The sequence below is a fragment of the Leptinotarsa decemlineata genome, unplaced genomic scaffold (assembly GCF_025532065.1).
Source record: "Leptinotarsa decemlineata unplaced genomic scaffold, Ldec_3_MD MMD2_tig00001719_RagTag_RagTag, whole genome shotgun sequence".
Taxonomy (NCBI): Eukaryota; Metazoa; Arthropoda; class Insecta; order Coleoptera; family Chrysomelidae; genus Leptinotarsa; species Leptinotarsa decemlineata.
In genome coordinates this window covers 3,806,777-3,832,400 of record NW_027412569.1, presented here as the reverse complement: position 1 = coordinate 3,832,400, position 25,624 = coordinate 3,806,777, and the positions used below count along the sequence as shown (strand labels likewise).

The 25,624-nt window shown below is 36.1% G+C and overlaps 1 protein-coding gene across 1 annotated transcript; it reads left to right on the top strand.

Moving 5' to 3' along the window:
* Positions 1–850: 850 nt before the first annotated feature.
* LOC111518074 (uncharacterized) lies at positions 851–25,624 on the top strand. The gene is made up of 7 exons (XM_023174415.2): positions 851–1,063; positions 1,183–1,367; positions 8,626–9,134; positions 13,046–13,145; positions 13,568–13,669; positions 18,312–18,467; positions 25,485–25,624. The coding sequence occupies exons 1-7, from the start codon at positions 1,000–1,002 to the stop codon at positions 25,533–25,535; spliced, it is 1,167 nt and encodes a 388-aa protein (XP_023030183.2). The 5' UTR covers positions 851–999; the 3' UTR covers positions 25,536–25,624.

Genomic DNA, 25,624 nt, shown 5'->3' with positions numbered 1-25,624 from the left:
TCTTGCCATCTAGGTGTTCAATGTTTGTTTGACAAAGCCTGAAGCGATGCCAATGACAGATTCTGGTCTGGTGAAGCTGCTTGCAGCACCCTCCTTTGCATTGGAGTCAGCAGTCTCATTGCCTTCCAGGCCAGTATGGCCAGGAATCCAGACCAGGTACAATCTGTTAAGTATTCCCATCGAGGAGAGTCGTTTTTGGCAGTTTGCTACCAATGTAGACGTTACTCGGTAGAAACTAAGAGCTTCCAACGCCGCTTGACTGTCCGATACTATTTTTATTGACTTGGGTATGAGGTTGGATTCTTCCAACCTCCAATAGCATGAATTTCCGTTTGAAATAGAGTCGCATAGGTTCCTAGGCAGATTAATATCTCTGTCATGAGACTGCGACTGAAAACACCTGCACCAGAACCAGAACCTTCTCCCGGAGGATCCAGTCCTCTCTACTTGGGAACAGTACTTTATAGGGCAGTTCGTAGTTGACAGTTGGAGGTATAATGTCAGAGTCATTGACATCAATGTCTGGTTCGTAAACAAATACTTGAACCATTGCTTCACTCAAAATACTCTATACCCCATCCAATAGTCCGACATCTGTAAAATTAGTACACGTGTTTTTTGAAGGTTAGGGTCAGTTGGAAATCATATTAAAAATACTAGCGCCATCTGTGTGTTGGTCTACGAACCCACTAATAGTTATGGAAATGAATAACACTCGTTTCCAAATGCTGTTTTTATTTACTTATACCTTTGCTTATACCCATTGAAAGAAAGGTCGAAATATCAGTTTCTGAAAAGTGAGGTTGATAAGTTATCATAGTAATAAATGATAATGTAATCGGAACTGAATAGTATGGCACGTAAACACAAGTAATTAAATTGTACCTTTTTTTAATATACCTCTCATTAATTGAATTAAATTAGAGCTAGTTTGTTGAAGTTTGGAATACAATCGTAAAATTGCAGAAGAAACTGCTTTTTTCAAGGTTCGGTAAAAAAATGCAGTTTCCGAAATTTTATCTAAAGAATGTTATGAGCATTCATGATCAAAATCTATATTCATGTAAGTCGCTTAATGAAAAAATATCTATCCACGCATATCTTGCTTTCTTGAATGTTGTCATTGTAACTTACATTTTTGTAGTTTATAAATCAGGACACTAATAATCTATTTTTTTGCAGATGATTACCTGCTATCCATATATCGATCATGCTGTTTTGAATGGGTATCTGCGGATTACACTATAAAATTTCTGCTATTGAAATCATTACTATCACAACTTGTTTGTACCTTTGGTAGTTTTGAGATTTTCTATAATGGAAGTATGGATTCTGGATATGTACCCTTCCTGATACTTCTGCAAATGGTGAATATTTAGAACATAAAATACCTAAATACCATCTGAAAACATTATTCATATCAATGGTGGGGTGAAATGATCAGGGGTCAGTGTTTATTGGGGTGAAATATCAAAACAACACTTCTTAAAATTAAATTATATCAATACTGTTATGTTTTTACCCGTGGGTGATCAATAATTTACCACACTGAATGATCAAACTTAACTTTATTTCACTTTAAATACAACACTTTGACAAAAACTTCAACTATCATTTGAATATCTATCGCCTTACTGAATCACTTCGCGTACCGCACTGTAACGTCCACTTGGCTGTCTGTCTCGATATCCTCGTGGACAGCCTTTGAATATCGTAATCGAATGCCGTAGAAATTTCGCCGAAGTTCTGTCGAAGTTGGTATCATTCTTCTCGCTGCTTCTCGAGTGGCGGGGAATCATCGTACATTCGCACGCTCATAGCTACGTCACCATTGGTTGATGGCTACCAGTGGCGGCCGGCGTTATTTTCTTTTCAACAATATTCACCCTGATCCCGGATTTTTTCATGAATGATCGATACTTTTTTATGAAAACCTTAGATATAAAAATTATAATTTCCTTGGGAAACTCTTGAATACCGATGTCTTGTCAAAATCTTAGTGATGTCTGTAGTGAACTAAATAAAACCACTGCAGAACTAATTCACGTAATACTCACTATAAGGGGTGTGATAGGAATTCTTATTTCCTTATCGTGGATATCTCTTACTTCTTTATCTCAGTTTTGATCTTTCTCTTGAAGATGGTCACTTGGTGATCGAAACAAGTGTCGAGGTGTTGAAATAACGGTATGGTGGAAAGGTGAAGTGAAAAATTTTAGGCAGATATCACTCTTTTCATATGTATAAAAAGTAACTGATATGCAATATACACTCAATTAGTTGAATCTGTCCGACGAGAAAACAACAATTAACCCAGCTAATGCCGCACAGATGTCTGAAGTCAAACCATCAGGCACCTGTGCAAGGTCTTCCATTTGGAATATTCGTCGCAAAGGTTCCAAACAGTGCATCACAAATCTCTTACCTGATTTTGGTGGAACTGAGCAATCTTATTTTCAGTGGTGAAAAATTCACTTGGCCTTAATTAGCCAGTTTATTTAACATTTTTTTTTTTCATAAAATTAGGTAGCTCTTCAATAAACCTTCAAATTTTTTCGTCGCGATCAGGAAAGACCCTTCATACATAAAAAAATTAAATGTTTTGAGAATTATTATAGCAACAATGGAATAGTTACACCTTTATTTTGTGGGGATTGTGGAAGAATTGGTTGCAGAGTCTAACAGCTCTCCTTTAGTTTACCTTTATTAGATTATTTTGTATTTAAAAATCACTCCGTATTACCTTATATATTGGTAAATGATAAATGTCTGAATATTATTATTATTATTCTGTCGAAAACACTTCTCTCTCACTAGAACAAGGAAGCTGCCTCTCGAAGACAAGTTAGCATCATCAAAAGATGACTAAAGCTACTTCTCAAAACTATGTTGATGTATTGTGACATTTGTAGGTATATTATGTGCCGCGATTTATGTTTCCAATGAGTATAAAGTAATACAAATTATGAAATTATGAAACAACAACAACAAATATTAATTCCTCTCCGAAGCGACTTGATTGATTCCAGTAGCGCATTTTCTTTTTCACCTGCAGGAAAACCCGGAAAAACCTGCAGCACCACCTCATCTGAAGATCTTGATCTGCCAATGTTCTCTCATAAAACAAAATGTAGGCTGTCTCCAATAAATTCAATACATCGCCAGAACACTTAGTGACACGACTATCGTCAAACTTAAACCAGTCCGTTTCGTCTTTGACCAATGCGTAATGGTGACTGGATTCAATGCCAGAACTACAGTGAACAATGACTGCATGAAGATTATAATAGTGGTCTGCTAGATTGAAGTGTTCATCTATTTCGAACTTTCGTAAGAGGTTGATGCTTCCGACAGAGGTTGAGTCATGTTTGAAGATCACTGGTGTAATTAATTATCAGATTGACTGGTGCCTCAGCTATACTTGTCTCATAATAATTATTATGAGACAATACTAATACTACAATACTAATTATAATTAGTATTTAGCCAAATAGTATTTGGCAATACAGTTGATCGCCACTCGTAAAAAGTTCTATTTTCAGATGATTTAACAATAAGCTTTGCACGGACTGTTAATCAGTCACATTAGGAAACGCTAGTTGAAGTTCCAGAAAGTCACATACGTTATTGCTACCTTTTGGGAATGTACTACAGAGTAAACAAAACACTTTTATGTTTCATCTCTATTCTTTCCGATTTACCACTCCGGCTTGATACACTTGCCACTCTCGCCAGTGTCGATTCAAACAATATCTAGGAAGGTCCTCTAAGCAAAATGTTCTAGAACTTTAGCAACTGCGATTAAGCCACTCTGTTTGGAAGAAGAACATGAGGAAAATCAGAGAGCTCTCATAGAGAACAGCGGTACAGCTCTTCAGTCTGATCATATAGAACTGGATATTTTCTGACTTGTTCAATAAGCTCCTCCGGTTTCAATGACATTTTTTAAAGTTTAGTTTGAAGAAAACAAAAAATTCAAATATCATACAAACTCCAAGCGATACCCGTCTCGCCGCTGGAGAACAAATAGATCAGATCATGATTGAATGCAGGATCGGAGTCGGGTGGGAGCGGGGTTAGCCACGTATCGGAACGATGTGAACTACTCTATTCGGACTAAAGTACCATTTCCCTCTCAGACACTCGTCCGACTGTATGATGGGAGTCGGATCTGAAGGGTGTATGACAGGTGTGTCCCGGCCTTAATCCAGGACGAAAATTAGAGGACCGTCGTAGAGACTGATCCATCAAAAATGATGCGTGGGATGGCGGAAGAACTGGGCGGCAGCTCCCATGCCATGATGATTTGAAACCTTTTTTATGCCATGCCTTAGCCTTCCTGTTATTTTTATGCCCCCCTACGTAACGTAAATAACTTTTTTTTTTAATTTCGAAAAATTGTTCACTCAAGAAACTTGAATGATAGGTTTTAGAAAAAAATCACTAGGAAATTGTTGATGAAACACATTTATCCCAAATATTTTCAATGAAGATTCTTCTATGATGATTAATTATTTTAATTTAGTGAGATTCTTGCGTTTGATGCTTGCTGAACAGTGGTTTCTTATTGAGTTCCAATTTGGTAAGCTTCAGTCTCAAGTCTCCACCTTGTGTGGAGACTTGAGACGTATTTGATGCTCTTATTATGCTAAAAGACTGCTCATCATTTTGGTCGTCCTTTTAGGACTTCCCAGAACTGATTAGTAGGTTTATCTTAGTTTGTAAATGTATTGGATTCATGGCTGTAACACAAGCTTGGCTTAGATAGCCACGATCCTTCATAGATGTAATTTATAGTTCTGTAATATGAGCTGTAATGGTTTATATTTTATATTAATCTGAATTGAATAAATTTTGATTTGATTTGTGTTATATCCAGTCGTTTTTTTTTCTACCAGTAAATCATTCACAGCACTAAACGCCAAACACCCAGTTGATATTTTGGTCTCGTCAAGCGAAATTCTACCTAATAATTATTTAGGAATTTGCTTTTTTTCTTCAATTTGGCACCGAAATCTAGCATTGCATTTAAATGGCCCAGAGCGAAAGAGTTGAACTCGGGTCAAGTCTATTTTCGAAATGTCCCCCCCTTAAAAATCGAATTGCCCCCCTGTGGGGCGTGGGCCTCACGTTACGAAATTATGGTTTAAAACAAGGGTCTTCAACGTTTATGAAGCCAAGGGCCAACTATACTTTGATATTTGTTCGGTGGGCCGCAATAAAACAAAAACTTTTTATTACTAGCTGCGCTCCGCGGTTTCATCTGCTTTTTTTCAGTTTCAGTAAGAATGTTGAAATAAAAACTAACAATAATATTTACTATTTAATTTTACAGTACTAAACGTAATTGAAACTGAAATCAATGAGACGTTTGACATTGTTTATTCTTAACTAGCTTATCAATATCAGTCCCTATGGTGGTCGTTGAAATCCTCAAACTGTTTTCAAGGTGAATATCGGTGATTCTACTCCTTGTCTTCGACTTAACGTTTTTCATCCGAGAAAATAACTGCTCGCACAGGTATGTGGTACCAAACAGAGATGTCATTTTCAGTGCATGGTCTCTTATCTTAGGAAAATGTGTAGTAGTGATGTATTTTGAATAGAACTCGAACAATCCTAAGTTGAATTTGTCTTTCAAAGAAGAGTTGCATTGTAATTCTATCAACTCCACCTGAACATCATCAGGGACATCTCCGACAGAAACACTGAATGGGCGAGCAAACAAATTCAAGCTTTTTTCATGTTTTCGGAAATCGGTAAAACGCGACTCGAATTGTGTTTTCAGATCCACCAGCGCGGTAATATATTTGTCCATGTTGAGAATTCGACATGACGATAAATGTGGAAAATGCGTGGTCATATTATTTTTTAACTGATTGATCCACAACTCCAACTTCACTTCAAACGCTTTTAAAGCGTCAAATAGTTCATGAACCATATTATCTTTTCCTTGCAATTTCTTATTTAAATCATTGAGATGTGCTGTTATATCAACAAGAAATCCAAAATCACTTAGCCATGCTTCATCACCAAACTGTGGAATAGCTTTATCCTTATTAAGCATAAATGCTGCAATTTCTTTTCGCAAATCGAACACCCTTTTTAACATTTTTCCTCTGCTAAGCCAACGAACATCACAGAAATAGGTAATGTCACCATATTCGGCGTCTTGTTCTTTTAAAAACTCCTGAAATTGCTTGTGGTTAAGACCTCGAGATTTTTACCACAACACTCATAACGTCTTGAATATTAACTGACTTAGCACTTAAATTCTCTTGATGTATGATACAGTGGTACTGTATTAAAGAGACATCGGGATTATTTTTCTTTATTAAAGCAACAAGTCCTTCGTTTTTTCCAACCATAGATGGTGCGCCGTCTGTGCAAATTCCAGCCAAATTTGATAATTTGAGTCCATATCTATCTATGACGGAATTGAACGATTCCAACACATCACATCCTCTTGTACTGCCTTTCATAGGAAAAAGAGCAGCCATTTCTTCGGTAACGACAAAATTAACGTCAATGCCGCGAATGAACACTGCCAGTTGAGCGGTGTCAGTTATGTCGGTACTTTCGTCGAGTGCAATGGAGTAGTAAACAAATTGCGACACGCGTTCCTTTAATGATCGTTCAATATCATTAGCCAATTCTTCTACCCTCCTTGCGACTGTAACGCCGGAGAGACTTATTTTGGAAAAAAGTTGCTTTTGCGAGGGACATAAAACTTCTGCTGCGGCCTCCATACATTATTTTATGAATTCACCGTCGGTAAATGGTTTTGACTCCTTAGCAATTTTCTCCGAAATTATGTAGCTAACTCTTACACTTGCTTCACTATCTTCATTTTGTTTGTGAAAAGAATTCTGTTGTTTTTTAAGTTGTTTCTTCAGAGTCTCCACCTTATCAATTCGTAATTGTCCTTGAAGATGTGCAAACTTACTAGAATGTTTTGACTCATAATGACGCTTGATATTGTATTCTTTCACCACAGAAACTGATTCATTACATACGAGGCAAATGGGTTTTTCCCCGACACAGACGAAAAGATATAAATTCGTCCATTTATCTTGAAAAACTCTGTGTTCATCAACGACCTTGCGTTTTCTACTTGAACTTGCTGCCATCACAATAATTTGATATTACTAAATCAAGTTACAACTTGTTTTAACGCACTGAACGAGCGAATGAGATAAACGCGTCCGAAGTTCTGTGAGATGCAAACTTGACTGACATTGCTTGCCGGCCGCGCGCGCCACTGCGTTTCGGCGACTTCCTCCACCCGCACACCGCACCGTGAGCCCCTACCTGCCAAGCGCGAGCGCGGAAATCAGTTTTGGACTACGCGCGTTTTATTTAACCTATCTGATGCATGAAATAAATAAAATAACATATATTTTTGAATTATATAATAGAAATAAATACATAAAAACAATTTCTATACATATGAACCTCATTTTGAGTAAAGTAATGCCGGGCCGCCAAGGATGCTGCCGCGGGCCGCATGCGGCCCGCGGGCCGTACGTTGAAGACCCTTGGTTTAAAACGTATTGGAGAGGCCAAAAAGCTCGGAAAGTGGATGCTCCACGATTTGAACTATTGTCAGAAATTGCCACGTTTCAAGGTCTATTTTCTGGATAATAGGAGAGGTTCAGGACTGTGATTGGATACAGTTGAGTTTCCAAGGGGAAACCCACCAAAAAAGATCATGGTTACTGTATGGTGGTCAGCAGCTGGTAAGATTCACTATAACTTTTTGCAACCGGGCTAAACCATCACAGCAGTGACCCATTATGAGCAAATCGACGAAATGTATTGTAACGAATTAAAGAATTAACTGTCCTTAACAAATTTATTTTCAACAATATTTCACTATAACAACTAATTTATATACAACACTTGGCAATTAACGCTAAATTTATCTTCACTGTTAGAATTCTTTGTTAACTGTTCGAATACAGACTCCCCCTATGGACGGAAAGCAGGGTTCATATACCGGTAACGATCGTTCTAGATTTATCTAGAGGTCTCTGTACTCGCCTCTTTTTTTCGCGGCGGTTCGCGATGATGTAATGCGTTTGCTGGCTGAGATATCGGTCAGGGCCGGCTTCAGATTCGTTACAGTACCAAAAATTGCGTTAGCAGAAGCCGGCACTGGCCAACAAAAAATGTCCGATCCTGCACTATGATTATGTTCTCACCGAACACTCAGCTTTTAAGCTAACTAAATTGATCAACTTGTGTTATGTTGATAAAAGTGCACTGATTCAAATTATGCTCATTTCGATTGGATTGAATGAGTATTCACTGGGATATAACAGAAGTAGATTCATGAAAACAAACGGACAAAACTTTTGAAACAATTAGTTGTCTCCTGATGATGCTAACTTGGTTAACGAAACGGCCGTCGGCAGACAGCATTTTACGTCCTGGTAAGGGAAAAGTGTTTTCACTAGCTTCATTTCACACCAGAAGTTTCAAAATGTATTTATCAAAAACTCTTATTGTCTAGGAAATTGTCTGAAAAGATAGTCAAAATTTCTTCTTTGAATAATTGAAATTCATTTCGAAATTTGATCAAAAGTATGACAGACTTACCATAATTCAGCTGATGTTTTGCAGAGTACCGTGATGTATTTGGTGGGTGCATCGACAGTTCATCAACTTCGAAAATCCCCGAAAATTGTTCAAATGCAAGCTTGGCCATGGACACTAGCAGGAGATAAGACATTTCGTAAGCTGCTGTTGGAAGCCAAAGAGTTCAGAAGAGTGTGTCTTGCAATTTTTTGCTCAACAACGATTTCTTTCCTTCTCTTTTTACCAGTACTAGGAGATGAACAGGACTGGCAGTTTTTAATCTTCATGTGGAATGAATATATGGGAAACAGGATGTACATTCTATTTTTGACTTGTTATATATTTGTATTACTCATTCTAGGCATATTTATTACTTCATTGATCTGCGTCAGTTTATATTGCGTTCGACATGTGGAGTTTCAGTTTAAGATTTTGAACGCTCTCATATGCAAGTTACACATATCATCAAACAATCTATTGCATGATGTTCGTTGCCAGGAACAAGTAGATGATCAATTGAAGTGCTGTATCAGAGTACACGTTGAGATCAGAAAGTGAGTCAAAAAAATATTCTCTCTAGTGGACAAAACAAGGTCATTTTTTCTCAGTTACATTTGGTTAGAGTCCACTAATGTGTAATAAAAATGTGAGTTAGCGAATTATTTTAGCATTGAACAACCTTGTAGAAAAAATCTCCCATTCCCTTGACAAGGAGATTGCGGTTGCTGTATTTCTCGATACTGAAGGAGTATTTGACAATACACTACCTAAATCTATAGGATCATCTCTGGCTAGTATAGATATGGAATCGACCATAACTGGCTAGAGCTATGCTATGCTGGTAAACAGAACTGCAATTACGACTCTTCAAGGCAAGGCCATTAGGTTCAGGATCACCAGAGGCTGCCCTCAAGGTGGGGTACTATCTCCTCTTCTGTGGTCGCTCCTGAAGGATAGTCTACTTGATGCTCTCGACAGAATGAAAGTAGATTTAAAAGCTTATGCAGATAATGTTGTCATCTTGGCAAGGTCCACGCTGGGAAGGGTAGCACGATGGATGTTGTTCACAGTTGGTGCCAGAGTGAGCAGATGTCTGTCAACGCCAGCAAAACTGGGATAATTCCCTTCAGCAGGAGGAGAAAATTGGATGATCCAACACCACTTTCCGTCAATGGTGAGGTCATTTCATTTGGAACGAAGGTGGAATATCTTGGCATTGTCTTTGATAAAAAACTCACCTGGAACGCTCACTTTGAAAAAGTTTTACACAATGCCAGACTGTCCCTATGGACATGTAGAAGGATTTTTGATAAAATTTGGGGTTTGGGTCCCAAGCAAATACATTGGATTTATGTCCGTCAGCGGCCATGAAGATCCTCTCCACATTTTTCTGAAGTGAGAGACTAGATGGACTACATATAGACTTGTACACATTGCCAATTGCACAAATCAATTTAATGCAGAGTGCATCAGACTGTTGGTTGACACTGGAAGTCACAGCATTCTGAAAATTGCCTCTGACTTTATGCCTCCAATTGTCAACTACGAACTGCCTTATAAAGTACTGCTCCCGAGTAGAGAGGACTGGATTCTCCGGAAGAAGGAAATGTTAAGAGCAGATAGTTGTTGGTTTACAGATGGATCAGAAACACTTTCTGGTTCTGGTGAAGGTGTTTTCAGTTTCAGACCCAGGACAGAGATATCAGCCTGCCTAGCATCCTATGCGACTGTAAGATAAGCGGAAATTTACAACCTCATACACAAGTCAATAAAACTATTCTCGGACAAGCAAGCGGCGTTGGAAGCTCTTGGCTCCTACCGAGCAACGTCTAAATTGGTAGCAAATTGCCAAAAATGACTCTCCTCGATATGAAGACTCAACAGTTTGTATCTGATCTGGATTCCCGGCCATACTGGAAGGCAATGAGGCTGCTGACTCTCTTGCGAAGGAGGGTGCTGCAAGCAGCTTCATCGGACCAGAACCTGTCATTGGCATCGCTTTGAGCAAACAAACACTGAACATCTGGATGGCAAGAAGATTTATGGACTTTTGGCAGAATCTTCTAGGATTGGCTCACTCCAAGGCGTTCATTCACCCTTCGAAGCTTGATACCAAACAGTTGTTGGACTACAGTAGGGATGAACTACAATGTCTAACAGGCCTTCTTACAGGTCACTGACATTTGAATCATCATATGCAGAAAGTCGGACTGTCGTGAGATAGTATGTGTCACCTCTGTTTGGAAAATGATGAAACGGCAGCGTACATACTTTGGACTGTCCCGCTAGGGACCAAATCAGGTTTTTAGAGTTCGGCAGAGCCGTACTGACCTGAAAGGCTACTCACCATACATACTAACTGGCTTCGTTAAGAAGCTGGCTTCATTTGGTCAAGTGTGAATAGGTGTGAGCCACAATAAACCCTTAGGGGTGGCGGTGGATAGTCGAATAGATCCATTCACTTTGAACCTAACCTAACTTGACCTAGCGAATTATTTTTATACAAGTAGAAAAATCTCACTTGTCTGAAGGTATATGACAATGTTTCATGGTGCTTTTCATTAGTTCGGACTTGCATTGTCTAATATGATATAAATTGACTTGAAATCCCTGAAAAAATATGCAAAAAATTGAAAACGTTAGCTCAAAAGAAACAATTATATTAAGCAGAAAAACTGAAATTACAATGAAATAAAATACAAGCAACAACCAAAACCTAAAAAAAAATTAAACTATTCACACGCGATGAAAATTATAACAAGAAATGAAATAGTAAAAATCAAAAGACTCCAAACCAAGTTACTTCACGACGTTTCCATTGTTAGTACCCACAATCGTCTTCGGGTTATCACCTCATCAAAAAATGATAAGTCAGGGTACCATTGGAAACAGAATTGAATGCCTATCGAAATAATGTGCCACTTGACCCACCTTCCGGTTCTGGTGCAGGTGTTTTCAGTCGCAGACCCAGGGCAGAGTTATCTACCTGCCTTGGAACTTATGCGACTGTATTTCAAGCAGAAATTCACGCTATTGAATTGTGTGCGGAGAGATTGGATAAATCCAACCTCACTCACAAGTCAATAAAAATATTCTCGGACAGTCAAGCGGCGTTGGAAGCTCTTGGCTCCCACCGAGCAACGTCTAAATTGGTAGCAAACTGCCAAAAAAGATTCTCCTCGATAGGAAGACTTAACAGATTGTCTCTGGTCTGGATTCCTGGCCATATTGGCCTGAAAGGCAATGAAGCTGCTGACTCTCTTGCAAAGGAGGGTGCTGCAAGCGGCTTCATTGGACCAGAACCTGTCATTGCCATCGCTTTGGGCTTTGCCAAACAAACACTGAACACCTGGATGGCAAGAAGAGTTATGGATTACTGGCAGAATCTTCCAGGATTGGCTCACTCCAAGGCGTTTATTTACCCTTCGAAGCTTGATTCCAAACAGTTGTTGGACTACAGTAGGGATGAACTACGATGTCTAACAGACCTTCTTACAAGTCACTGTCATTTTAATCATCATATGCAGAGACTTGGACTGTCGGAAGACAGTGTGTGTCCCCTCTGCCTGGAAAATGATGAAACTGCAGAGCATATACTTTGTGCCTGCCCCGCTGGGAACTGAATCAGGTTCTTTGAGTTCGACAACTCCGTACTTTCACCATCTGATCTGAAAGACCACTCACCATACAAACTAATCGGTTTCATTAAGAAGCTGGTTTTATTTGGCCGAGTGCGAATAGGTGTGAGCCACAATAAACCCTTATGGGTTGCGGTGGAGGGTCGAATAGACTCACTCACTTTAGAACCTACCTACCTCCCTTCCCATGTGAATTTCTAAGTGTAACATCTACCCTCCCTAGGGGGTTGAACGACGAGGGCTACAAATAGCCTTCGAAAGTGACCCCCTTGACAATAAAATTGTTCTGTCTCTTTGGTTCCTCACATTATTTAATGTAAGGAAGATATTAGGGGTGAGAAGTTTTCAAATTGACCCCCTGTTTACATTCTGTCGAGAAAGTACTGGGAATCGATCACTCAAAAAGCCTGCGTGTAAGAGTTGTCAAAATTATTTTTGTAACTTAGTTTGCACAACTGTCTTTCAAGACTTGAGAATTGTATCGCATTCCGCCGAAGGGGTGGACTATCAACGTTAATTTCATCTCAGATGAAATTATGAAAACATGTTAATGCTCATAAGGGGTAACTTTCAACGTAATGTCCTATATGTGATATATTAAAGAAGAAAGTAATACAAATCATAAAATTATGAAACAAGAAAAATTAATTGACGCTCCGGGGCGACTTCATTGATTCCAGTGGCGCATTTGCTTTTTCAGCTGCAGGTAAACACGGAAAAACCTGCAGCACCACATCATCTGAAGATCTTGATCTTCCTAGATTGTAGTTAAATTTTCAAGTTTGAGGTTCTCCATTGTTTCAATTTTATTCTAATATTTTTTACAGGGTTTACAAACTGTTGATGGCAAGTTCTAACTCATTAGTTTTAGCGTTGACGGCGTATGGTTTGGTGGTATTTGTTTTCGCTGTATATTTCATAATGCTTGTAAGTTAGAATCTACTTTTTACTATTTCTCTACAACGATTTGATTTTTTCACATTTCCTAACTCTATCTCAGAAAAAGAAAATATTAGAATATTGAAGAAAAATCCACTGTTACTCCTTCTTGAAGAGTAACAGGAAAGTTCCTTCAATATTTTAATCGTTTCTCCTTCTTCACTTCATGTTAACCCTTCATGTTCAACCTTTATGCCAGCAATCTCATTCCATATTTTTATAAAGTATCGGCCAGGTTCCCACCAAAAAGCATGAATAGATCACTGAAATATTTGTAACTTATGAACTTTTGGAATAAAAGAGTTGCTGAGTTCAAAAGTTTGTAACAATGTGTATATATATTTATTATAATTTTTAATTTCATCTAACTTTTTGATTGGAACATATTCTTTATCTAGTCCTTGTTGTAGGATGTGAGTCCTAGAAGTAACCTTCGTATATATCTAATAATAATGACAGCTTGTGTAGTCCTTTGGTCCTTTTGTGAATATTGTCAACGACTCACGAATGAGGTAAGAATGATTTTGAATAAAATATAAGCAGAAAAAATAGACTAGAATTATTTTTTTTCAAGTAGACAAATATCTTGGGAAAATTACGCGAATTACTATTAGTACTTGTCCAAGGACGCCACATTTTAAACAGATAACAAAAATTTTAAATAATTATAACTGCACCAATATCGAATTTCAACACTCGAATCACGATCCGTTCCTGAACTGAACACGACGGCGATAACCTTCCTTGATTTTTATTCGTCACCGTAACATGTTTACGAATTTAATTTTATGACTCTTCAACCAATCATAAAACTCGGTTAGTAAAAATTATCCTATACGAACCGCCAATTCTGCAGTCCACGTGTACTATTTCCCAGCCGGTTCATTTCTATGTATTGGTTTTTTTGGCCTTTGAGAGTGCCGTCAACTTTAAATGTTCACAATATCGTTTACTTCGACTATACAAGTGTTTTATATCTAAGGCAGATTACATTGAAGAGGACCCAATAGAAATTGATGAATAAATGAATATTCTTTAAGAAAAATGAAAATTCACCTTATTTTTTGAACAGATCACTTACTTGTAATAAACGAGAATACATTACCTTGCAGCTAGTGGAAACGAAACTATTGATTTTTGCCCCTACCGCTCCTAAGCCGCGTTCCATTTGTAGAGTAAATGGACGGTTATGTAACGTTACACACTAGCCGTAGTTATTTATACACATCGACCAATTGGGACGAGTAGGTAATTGAGACGAGTATATGTTGGGTACGGCATATGCTTTCTTGTTACATGTGTATTTGTTTTATATGTCGCTCGGTTGGAATGAATATACTCGCCAGAATTCAGGATACACTCCGAATTTGATCCCGTTTTCTCGTAACAAGTGGAACATGTACGGTGTTATGGACCGTTGGCTCATACGGATACCATTTTGTCGAACTTAAGGCGTAGTCATTTGTGACAAATGTAATATGTAAATATTCATTCTTGATTTTCAATAACACGGGTCTGCAAAAAAACTTTCCAAAAATTGTTTTGATTTCTTTAACTGATCTTTATGTAGTATTTTGTGCTGATTTAAAAAATGACATTTGTTTTTATCTATCACGTAAGGTTTGCCTACAAAATAAGGATAAAATAATTGAAAAAGTACAAAAAAAAAACGAGGAATTGTGGATTTATTTTTATTATTTTAACATGAAGTAAAAGCAAAAAAAAAACAATGTTACATAGCTAAACTAAGCATAATAGTGATACACAAGTGTTTGCAGAATGATTATGAGTCTTTGTAAAAACGTTTTCTTTTTCCGTCAAAGCTTCTTTTGGTACTTTTTCGGCTGTGTTAACATCCAACAGTAGTCTGCCATCATGTTAACATTCCATCGACCTTGGGATCTGCGTTCTATTTCTTTTATGTCTTGATGGAACCGTTCTCCTTGTTCCTCATTTACAGCCCTAGATTTTCGGAAAAGTAGTCCATATGTGAGTGAAGGAAATGGACTTTGACACTCATGGTGCAGCCCAACATTTTGTAGTTTTGTAGATTTTTTTAGGATCCAATAAATTTTGTTTTTCAACATTTTCAACTCCAGGAATGAGACCCTTTCTTATTGGCCACACTTGCTTGACATTCACATAGGAAACATGGAAACTTAGTGTAACCACTTTGTTGACCTAGTAATCCAGTCATTTAAGCTTAAATTAGGTGAGAATCTCGGAATTCGAGATACCCAGCTGTAAGTCTGTAAATACTTGTATATTGATACCCTAAAAGTTGTCTCAAAACCTACATATGGTAGGGTGTAAGCAACTATTAAATTTCAAGGTCAAAGGTCACAAAAATCGGTTTTTTTGGAAATATCTCATTTCCAAAGGCATTACAGTTCCAAAATAATTGTTGTGTTTGACAGATATTCAGACTACAGTAAGAACGTAAAAGCTATGGAGCAGCAGAGAAGACCTGCTGCACTTTCAAAAACGTATGAAGTTTGTTTCGATGAAACAATGGTTGTACCAGTTACTCAAGAAAAATTCTTATCAAATCGAAATAACAAAGATAAGTTCATTAATATGTTAATTGAAAAATTACAAGCTGCAAATATTACTACTAAACAAGCCAGAGATGATGCGGATGTTCTTATTGTTGAAACTGCAATTGAAGAATCAAAGTCTAAAAAAACTGCAGTTATAATAGGACAAGATATTGATTTACTTGTCATTTTAATTGGGCGTACACTGTCTTACGAACAAGAATTTTTCTTTAAAAAAGTTGGGAAAGGTAATGTAAAAACGGAGATATACTCGACTAAAAGTTTTGATAATTATCCTCATTCTGAAAAAACATATTTTATTTCTGCACGCATTGAGTGGCTGTGACACAACTTCTGCGCTTTTTAAAAAGGTAAAAAAATCATTTTTAAAAGTTTTTGAGAAACTGACAAATTTGGATGAACTAGCTGCAGCATTTGAGGAAGAAAATTGTTCGGCCCAGAGATTATTAGAGAGTGGAACTCAAACCTTATTGGCAGTCTATAATGCTTCGAAATCTGTGAAAAGTCTCGATCATCTTCGTTATATGCATTACGCCAAGTCTACAAAACTTAATAAACCTGTGCAGCTTTCAAATATTCCACCAACAAGTGCAGCTGCTCATCAACATTTCAACCGTGTATATTATCAAGTTCAAACTTGGTTAGGACATGATTTGGAACCCCAGGTATGGGGTTGGGCAATGCGAAACGATTTTCTGGAGCCTATCATGACAATTTTACCACTTGCTAAATACAATTTTCTGCAACTGCAAGAGTGGTTGTGGTTCGAGATGCGGATGCAGGAAAGCGGGCTTGCAATGCTCTTTAGCTTGTGGCCAATGTAATGGGCAAGCTTGTCTCAATGCTCTACCATATCAGAGCGACATTAACGAAGATGGAACCTTTGACCCCGAAATCATGGAAGAACTTGAGACAAATGTCGTTGAAGACTATAATGAAGACCAGTTTGAAATTTACCAGCAGCCAGAAGACGACAATGAAGAGGAAGAAGATGATTAAAATTATAAATTGTAGTTTTTATTTGTTTTTATTTTGTTATTCCATTTCTTTACTTTCAATAAAAATAAATGTATTCAATGATATTTTTTAATAAAAAGAATAATTCATAATTTATTTGTTTTTTTTTTATCGTGTAAGAAGTTATAAATATTAATTAGGTTGAAATTCAAATATAATTCCTATATTTTCATTAACAATTCTGCAATTACATGGGCAGGTAAGTGTTGTTAAATAAATTAATACTGAATAAAAAGTGGATAAGTTAGGAAAAAAATGATAAAATATAATATAATAGTTAATAAAAATTGACAAATATTTATAATCATTGATTTATCGATAGTTCATCAACTATATATGGCGCGTTTTCGACCGGAGGCACCGGTTGACCTGAAGTGATGCTGTGACCGCGCGCTCTCCGCCCTCTATCTTGAAAACGGTTCACCGTATAAAAACTTTTTTCAACCAAAATTTGTAGAGAATATTGTATTCTACAATATTGATAATGAATACAAATAGCAAAAAACCCATAGGAAATGAGATATTTCCAAAAAAAAGTGCAAAAAACCGATTTTTGTCACCTTTGACCTTGAAATTTAATAGTTGCTTACACCCTACCATATGTAGGTTTTGAGACAACTTTTAGGGTGTCAATATACAAGTATTTACAGACTTACAGCTGGGTATCTCGAATTCCGAGGTGAACTTACTATAATGACTGGACTATAACTTGTTAATCATAAAAGATCCATAATTCAGACTCAATTTACGACTTATATAGGCTATATAATACAGAAACATCGAACCCATACCGAACCTAAAAACCCATTTAATAAGAAAATTTCAGGTGAAATTTGTGACTTATCTATAGGTGGTAGATTTTTTAACTATTTTTTCCGTAATTTGCACACAAAATACTGTTAAAATCACTAATTCAATATCCTACAATTTTTTCATCGCAGACCTGTGTAATCGAGCGAACATTATAAAATATTATAATTTTTTTCACCTATTTCAGACTAAGATTTGTTTGTTAACTTACAGGTATTTATTAACTTTTTCCATATTGATTGTTTCAAAAGTTTTTTTGTTTATGGGTCTTCTTTAAACTGTAGTATCACAGTGAATACTCATTTGATTAAATCGAATTGAGCGCAATTTCAAACAGTGCTCTTTTGCCAACGAAACACGAGTCGAATAATTCCGTCGAGTAATTTCGTCGCTAGGGATTCAATGAAGTCGACGAAGGCCGTTTTTGCCTGGTGCTGATTGGCGAAGGTTCCACCGCTGAGGAAGTTATCGGAGTGCTTGAAAAGATGGTAGTGGGTTGGCATGAGGTCTGGAGAGTATGGCGGTAGAACCCTCGTCAGTTAGGAGCAGGCAAAAACGACCTTCGTCGATTTCGTCGAATTCCGAGCACTCAATTTCCATGCCTACGGAATTGATAGACTTGTTTAACGTTGGCAAAAGTGTATTAAAACGGACAAAACTTTTGATACAACCCAATATTTCGTTTAGAAAAACTATTCAGTTTTTCTAAACGCTATGATATTTCATCAAGCGACTTTGGTAATTTCATTGCAACACTTCGTAATTTCAGTCCGAGATAGTTTTCCTGAACGCCTGCAAATGCCCCTGGGAACAATTCAACGTTCATAATAGACGTACACTCTTGATGCTTCTTTTGAATACTGGCACTCCTATTACAGTATCATGCCATGGAGTTCTGGATGCGAATTATCCACTGGCAGTGAAGGTGAGGAATAGTAATTTGATTTTTTTTTTTGGAAAAAGTTGTGTTCAGAAAATAATGGGAATTTTCGAATAGTCGCCATCAATTCTCGGAACACTTCTCAAAACTCGATCTTTGGGATAGCCTTTCGCTCTTTCAACAATACGCTTTCTCATCTATGCTTTTTAAACGATGTCCTTTTGAGATTCTCTTTATTTTTAGAAATAGAAAAAAGGTACAAGGAACCATGTCTGGTGAATATGGAGGCTGAGGCCTCCTTACAGTATTATTCTTGTTCAAAAATTCATGAAGAAGTAATGAAGTATGAGCAAGTTCATCATCGTAGCACGAAATCCATGAATTGTTTGTTCACAAGCCAGGCGTTTTCTTTGGATTGTTTCACGCAATGGCGTTGAACTGGTAGGAAGTAATCCTCATTGATCGTTGGACCTTGTGGCAACAAATCATTACACAGTGAGCATAACCTCCACGTTTTGACTACACTTGTCGAGCTTTTGTCTTGGCCAGCCAGAATGCCTCTACTGGGACGATTGAGCTTCAGTTTCAAAGTCATATCCATGAACCCATGTTTGGTCACGCAGTAATTCTGCGTCGTCGTTGAGGTCATTAAGTAATTTATGAACAACTTCGACACTGTTTTAGTTTGAAATTCATCAATTTTGTAACACAATTTTGCTGCCTTGCGTTTCAAATTTAAAACATTCGAAAAAATGTCATGACTTGAGCCAACGATATGCCATAACCATTTCCTTGAGTTCTCCCACGTTGTTGATGTGCTGAGTTCATGATGTGCTTAGTCTTATCAACAAGTTCAAAAACATGAAAAATAGAAATAAAGGTCCTAAACATATGAGCGATAGCTCATTCGATTCGGAATCACCTCTAGAAAAATGTTTTTGAAGGATTTTGATGCAGGTAAAACATTGCAATTGTTATTAACAAAATAAGATAAAAAATGGTATTGAGTTTTTCGTTAATAACTCAAAAAATATTAATATTCAAGCAATTTTGTAAAAAGCCCCTTAAAGAGAAGAAAATTTTCGATAAAAATTTTCCGACTCCCGAAACTCTATCTCCATTATTTATAATTTTAATTTGACGTTGAAAATAGGGTTCCGCGCGGCTATTACGGCATGCGCGCGCTGCCGTTAAAGAAAGTTTATCAAAAGAAATAATTGTTTTATAAGATAAAATGTCATTTTGAAAATTTCAAAAAATTCTAGTACTTTGTTAACACTTGAATTAATCGAGTCCCGTAGAAAAAAAGTTTCATCACCATTTTTCAAAAAGTTATTCAATTGTTAACTAACAAATTTTTTCCCAATTTCCGTTGGCATAAATAATGGGATAAAATGTATAAATGATTGGCCTATAAATTTTAAACTTCGTGGAGCCCTTTTTAGATATATATACTTCATACGATCCTGCGATGAGAGTTCATGAAAATTTATTAATTTGTTAATTATGATTTTTTACAACTATTGTAAAATTAAATATCTAAAAATTGTTGATAAACATTTTTTTTCAATTGATATTTAGCCATGTCTGTTTTCACATTGAACTGGCAGTTATTAACATAGCATATGTATTTTTTACGTAATTTGTTTATTGAATTATTTTGAACAAATAGAGGAATTCAATATTTTTGAAACATTTTTTTCTGCTATTTTGTTGTCTGGGGATGATTATGATTAAAAAAAATGTTTTTCTTAATTTTTCATAATTCACACTTTTAAATAGTTTGGCAAAAACATTTTTTTTAAATCTATTATTTAATTGTTTATTAGTTTAACAATTTGTTATGAACAAATATTGACCAACGTTATATTTTTTCCTGAAGCAGAAAAAAATTATAAAAACAGCTATATATAAAAAAGTGCCAAAAAATAGAAAGTATCATAATAAATAAAAAAAAAATTATGGCACTTTTTTATATACAGCTGTTTTCATAATTTTTTTCTGCTTCATTAAAAAAATATAACGTTGGTCAATATTTGTTTATAACAAATTGTTAAACTAATAAACAATTAAATAATAAATACATTTTTTTTGCCAAACTATTTAAGAGTGTAAATTATGATTTTTGAAAGCGAAATTATTTCTTAACTAATTATTTAAACAATCGAAATATAAAAAAATCGATTTTGAACAATAAAAAACCAAAAAAAAAAAAAACATGATTATCTCTAGACAACAAATAAATTTTTTTTCAAAAATATTGTTTTTCTCTATTTGTTTAAAACAATTTAATGAACGAATTACGTAAACAATTCATATCCTATGTTAATAACTGCCATTGTTCAATGTGAAAATAGACATAGCTAAATATCAATTGGAAAAATGATTTTTATAAAAAAAATTCAGATATTTCATTTTGCAATAGTTATAAAAATCATAATCAACAAATTAATACATTTTTATGAACTTTTATCGCATGATCGTACGAAGTATATACATCAAAAGGGCTCCACGAAATTTAAAATTAATAGTCCAATTATTTATACATTTTATCCCATTATTTATGCCAATGGAGATTGGAAAAAAATTTTTTAGTTAACAATTGAATAACTTTTTGAAAAATGGTGATGAAACTTTTTTTTCTACGGGACTCGATTCATTCAAGTGTTAAGAAGATACTAGAATTTTTTGAAATTTTTAAAATGACATTTTATGATATAAGAAAATTATTTCTTTTGATAAACTCTCTTTAGCGGCAGCACGCGCATGCCGCAACATCCGCGCCGAACCCTATTTTCAAAGTCAAATTAAAATTATAAATAATGGAGATAGAGTTTCGGGAGTCAGGAATTTTTTATCGGACATTTCCTCCTCTTCAACGGGCTTTTTACAAAATTGCTTGAATATTAATAGTTTTTGAGTTATTCACGAAAAATTAAATACCATTTTTTAAAAATTTTATTTTGTTAATAACAATTGCAATTTTTTATCTGCGCTAAAATCCTTCGAAAACATTTTTCTAGAGGTGATTCCGAATCGAATGAGCTATCGCTTATATTTTTAGGAGTTTTATCTCTATTTTTCATGTTTCTGAACTTGTTGATTAGACTATCTGGGGCTTCCGCCATCTTCAACATCTTCACGGTTATCTTTGAAACGCTTATACTATTCGCAAACTCTCGTTTTACTCATAGCAGACTCACCATAGACTTGATTTAACATTTCAAGCGCTTTTTTAGGACAAAACACAAGCACTACAGGAAAATCCTCAAGTGCTCTAAGAGCGGTGTGTCTGTGCGAAAGTAGCGATTTACGCTGGATTTGAATCGCTGGAGATTAAATTCATTTGGAAAAACGTTTTCAGCAAGTTTATTCCATATATACGCAGTTCTCTAAATGAAAGTGTTCTTATACAGTAAGGTTCGAGGTGTACTGAGTTGAATCTCAAAACGATGAACAGCCACAGTCCGTCGCGTATTTCTGATGGAATCAAATGTGCCAAGTCACTTGTACACTTCCCGTGAAAGTATCTATAGAAGAGAGACCAATCTCCAATCCTTCTTCAATATTCCAGGCTATCAAGGTTGCACGTGATGTTCGCGTCTCCAGTCAGGCGGGTGACTCTTTTCTGAATCGAATCCAGCAACTTCAAGGTATGTTTGGGGGCAGAGCTCCATACATGAGAACAATACTCCAAAGTTGCTGAGGTATGTACAGTTTTCTGGTTCGGAACAGTGTTCCAAGATTTTGCAATTCTAGCGAAACGATTGTGTCGCGAGATTGGTGTTCATTTCAACCCTCAACAAACTTATCGAAGTAGAAAGCGAAATTGTTTGTCCTGACATGACATTAAACCTGGTTACTTTCACCCCAATTCGAAATCTCCCCTAGATCCTCATTAAGATATGCAGCCTCCTGCTACCGGTGAAAATGGAATGACGAGACAAGTGCGCTGTCGTCAGCAAAGCAATATATTGGACTCTTGGTTTTTTCCAATAAGTCGTTGATATACAATAAAAAGAAGGTTGGAGAAAATATGGATCCCCAGGAAACACCGGCGTTGATGGTTAAAGTATCCGAGAGGTATCCATCGATGGCCATTGCAGGGAACGTTCTTTCAGGAAGCTGGAGAGACATACACAAAAAATTATTTGACAAGCTATAGCTTCGAAGTTTGGCCAGCAAACCCTTATGTCACACACGGTCAAAGGTTTTAGAAATATCAAACGCAACAACTCTCGACTCTCCATGCTTCTCGATTGCGTTCTTCCAAATATGGGTAACATACGATAGAAGTCGCAATGTGGATCTTTGTTTCCGAAAGCTATATTGATGTTCGCTCAAGATGTTGAAGCCTTACAAAAATTTGAGGATATGGTAGTTGAAGGCTTTCTCCATGATTTTTGATATTACTGATAGCAAAACGATTGGTCTATGATTATTTGGAAAAATGTTCTTTTCCTTTTCGGGAATAGGCTGCACGAGATCAATCTTCCAACAAGAAGGAAAAACCCCTTTCTTGTAAGACAGCTTAGAAAGGTTCATTTCGTAACACTTTGTTACACTTCATTTCATTTTCAACAACATTTTATGCAAATTCTTTGATTCATTCCTTAGCGTTCTGTTCTCATCTAACCTCAGCAGCTGCCATAGATGAAATAAACAATGATTGCAGCTGAAAATTTTATCACACTTTAGGAGCACGTACACTAACATAATAAAAAAAGTACAATCTGACTCTCCAAACTTGTGAAATATAAAAAATCCCATTATTTTCTGCCTCTGAAGTAACTGAGGTCATTCTATCTCTCAAAGAAGATTATATCGCTATTTGAATGAAGTGGTCTTCTGAAAATCTTGTAATGTTCTTCGTAAAGCTTTACGGTTGCTACCACGCCACCAGTAAGTGCCATGCATGGCCGGTGAAATAAACTTTTTTAAAATTTCAAATCTTTTAAATGTTAACATAAAATAAGTTTTGTATTTTTTCTCTGAAACATGAAAATTTTAATGTGTGACACTTTTCTATATGATGAAAACTTTGTTTTTCTCATTGCAACGTCTGACTTCTTACAATAACCTCAAGTTAATGTCTTGATAAAGGTAATAACCATTCTTAAAAGCTCGACCATTATGCAACTAATTTTCCTTTATTTTCAGTATTTCAATATTAAATTTTACAAAAAGGATTTGAAGCTTTATATCTTCTATTAATTATCTGCGAGCGCAGATGGTAGTAGTGTCATCTTCTAGGCACTCCTCCAACTGAACTTGTTATCTTGTCGTCTGCCTCTTTATACGGTCAGAGCGTCTCAACTCAGGTATTTCAGGTAATTTTGCCTGTATTTGTACTGCATCAGGTACTCTTCTCTAGGAATGTGTATGTTTTTGTTTAATATATTGAATGTGAGGTCTTGTTATGTTTTGATTTGTACTTGTTCCTCTTGTTGTGTTTTGATTTGTACTTGTTCCTCGATAAGTGATTTATGACTGTTAAATGTATGGATGTTCAAGTTTTCCCAAATGTCCATGCGGTTTCCCTTGTTGACTTGTTTTATGAGTTTTATGTTCTCTGGTGGGGGGAAATTATGTTCGTTTTCCATTTTCTAGACTTATTATCTCTCATAGTTTTCGATTTTCACATTCTGGCTATCCCTATCATTAATCACCTATCGTCTATTAACATCCAAGGTAAATTTACTTTATTTGCTGATGATACCACAATTTTTTGGAATGCTCCTATCAACTATACCTTGTATGAAGTTATGTGAGTGACATTTCGAAAGTGAAAGACTGGTTTGACTCAAATCTCTTGAGCTTGAATTTATCAAAAACAAAAGTAGTGTCCTATCGTTGCCAGATTCCAGCCTTACATCTAAATAATATTAGAACCGACAATGTAACAACTTCTAAATTCCTTGGCATGTTGATTGACAATAATTTGAAATTCAACAAATATGTAGATAGTTTGAAATCCTAGCTCTCCTTTGGATGTTATGCAATACGAATAACTGCATAAGAGCTCGGATCTGCAGTAGCTAGAATGGTTTATCATTTCCTCTTTGAATCCCATCTTCGTTTTGGTATTTACTTTTGGGGTGTGTGTTCTACCACATGCCTTCAATCAGTATAACTGATAGAAAAACGTGCAATACGATGCATATGTAACGCTTAGCCTAGGGACTCTTGTCGGCTCTTTTCGTCTCTAACAGAATCCTAACTGTGGTCTCCTTATTCATATATGAAACGATCTGCCTTATCTTTTAAAAAAGGAACTTTTTTAACAACTTGGACGAGTCGGTATATCAAACCAGGCAAAGATTTAGCTTGAAATTACCTCTGCCTTCTTCGACCCTAGTTAAAGATTCCACTATTTACAACGGTCTCAGAATGTTCGATCACCTTTCTCAAGCTATAACCTATATAACACCTTATTATAGCTTAGCAGAATTCTACGATGATAGTTTTAATTGAGTATGACTAACTGCAATATTTACGGTATTTTATTGATTTGATTTATTTTATTTTATTGACCACTGTTTCTCTGTACCGCCACATTTACGAAGGCTGAAATTTTGTATGTAGGTTCATTTTATGTTGTAGATGCGCAATAAGAAAGAATTTTTTAATATTCGAACTGGGGCACCCCCTGGAGATAAAAGGGGGGCATTTACATATGAAAATTACCTTTTCAACACTGTTTTTCGTACAGCTACATTTACGGAGGCTGAAATTTTATATGTAGGTTCGTTTTTTATTGTAGATGTGCAATAAGAAAGGATTTTTGAATATTCCAACAGCGGCGCCCCCCTGAGGATAAAAGTGTGCGTTCATATATGAAAATGATTTTTTATCACTGTTTCTTCGTACCGCTATATTTTCGGTGGCTAAAATTTCGTATGTAGATTCATTTTGAATTATAGATGTGCAATGAGAAAGGATTTTCTATGGGGGCGCTTCCATAAAACAAAATTATTATTTCATCACTGTTGACTTGAGTTGAATTGAATAGACAAAGAGTATCTTGTCTACACATTTGACATTGATCATAATATTTTTCAGATGTGGAGAATGGCCTATGCTACTATCACACTCTTCACCAATCTAAGCTAAGGACACAGTTTTACAGTAACAGAAGAATGATGGTTTATATTTGTTGTCTATGAAACCGTAGACTGAATTGGAATATTTAAATGTTTCTA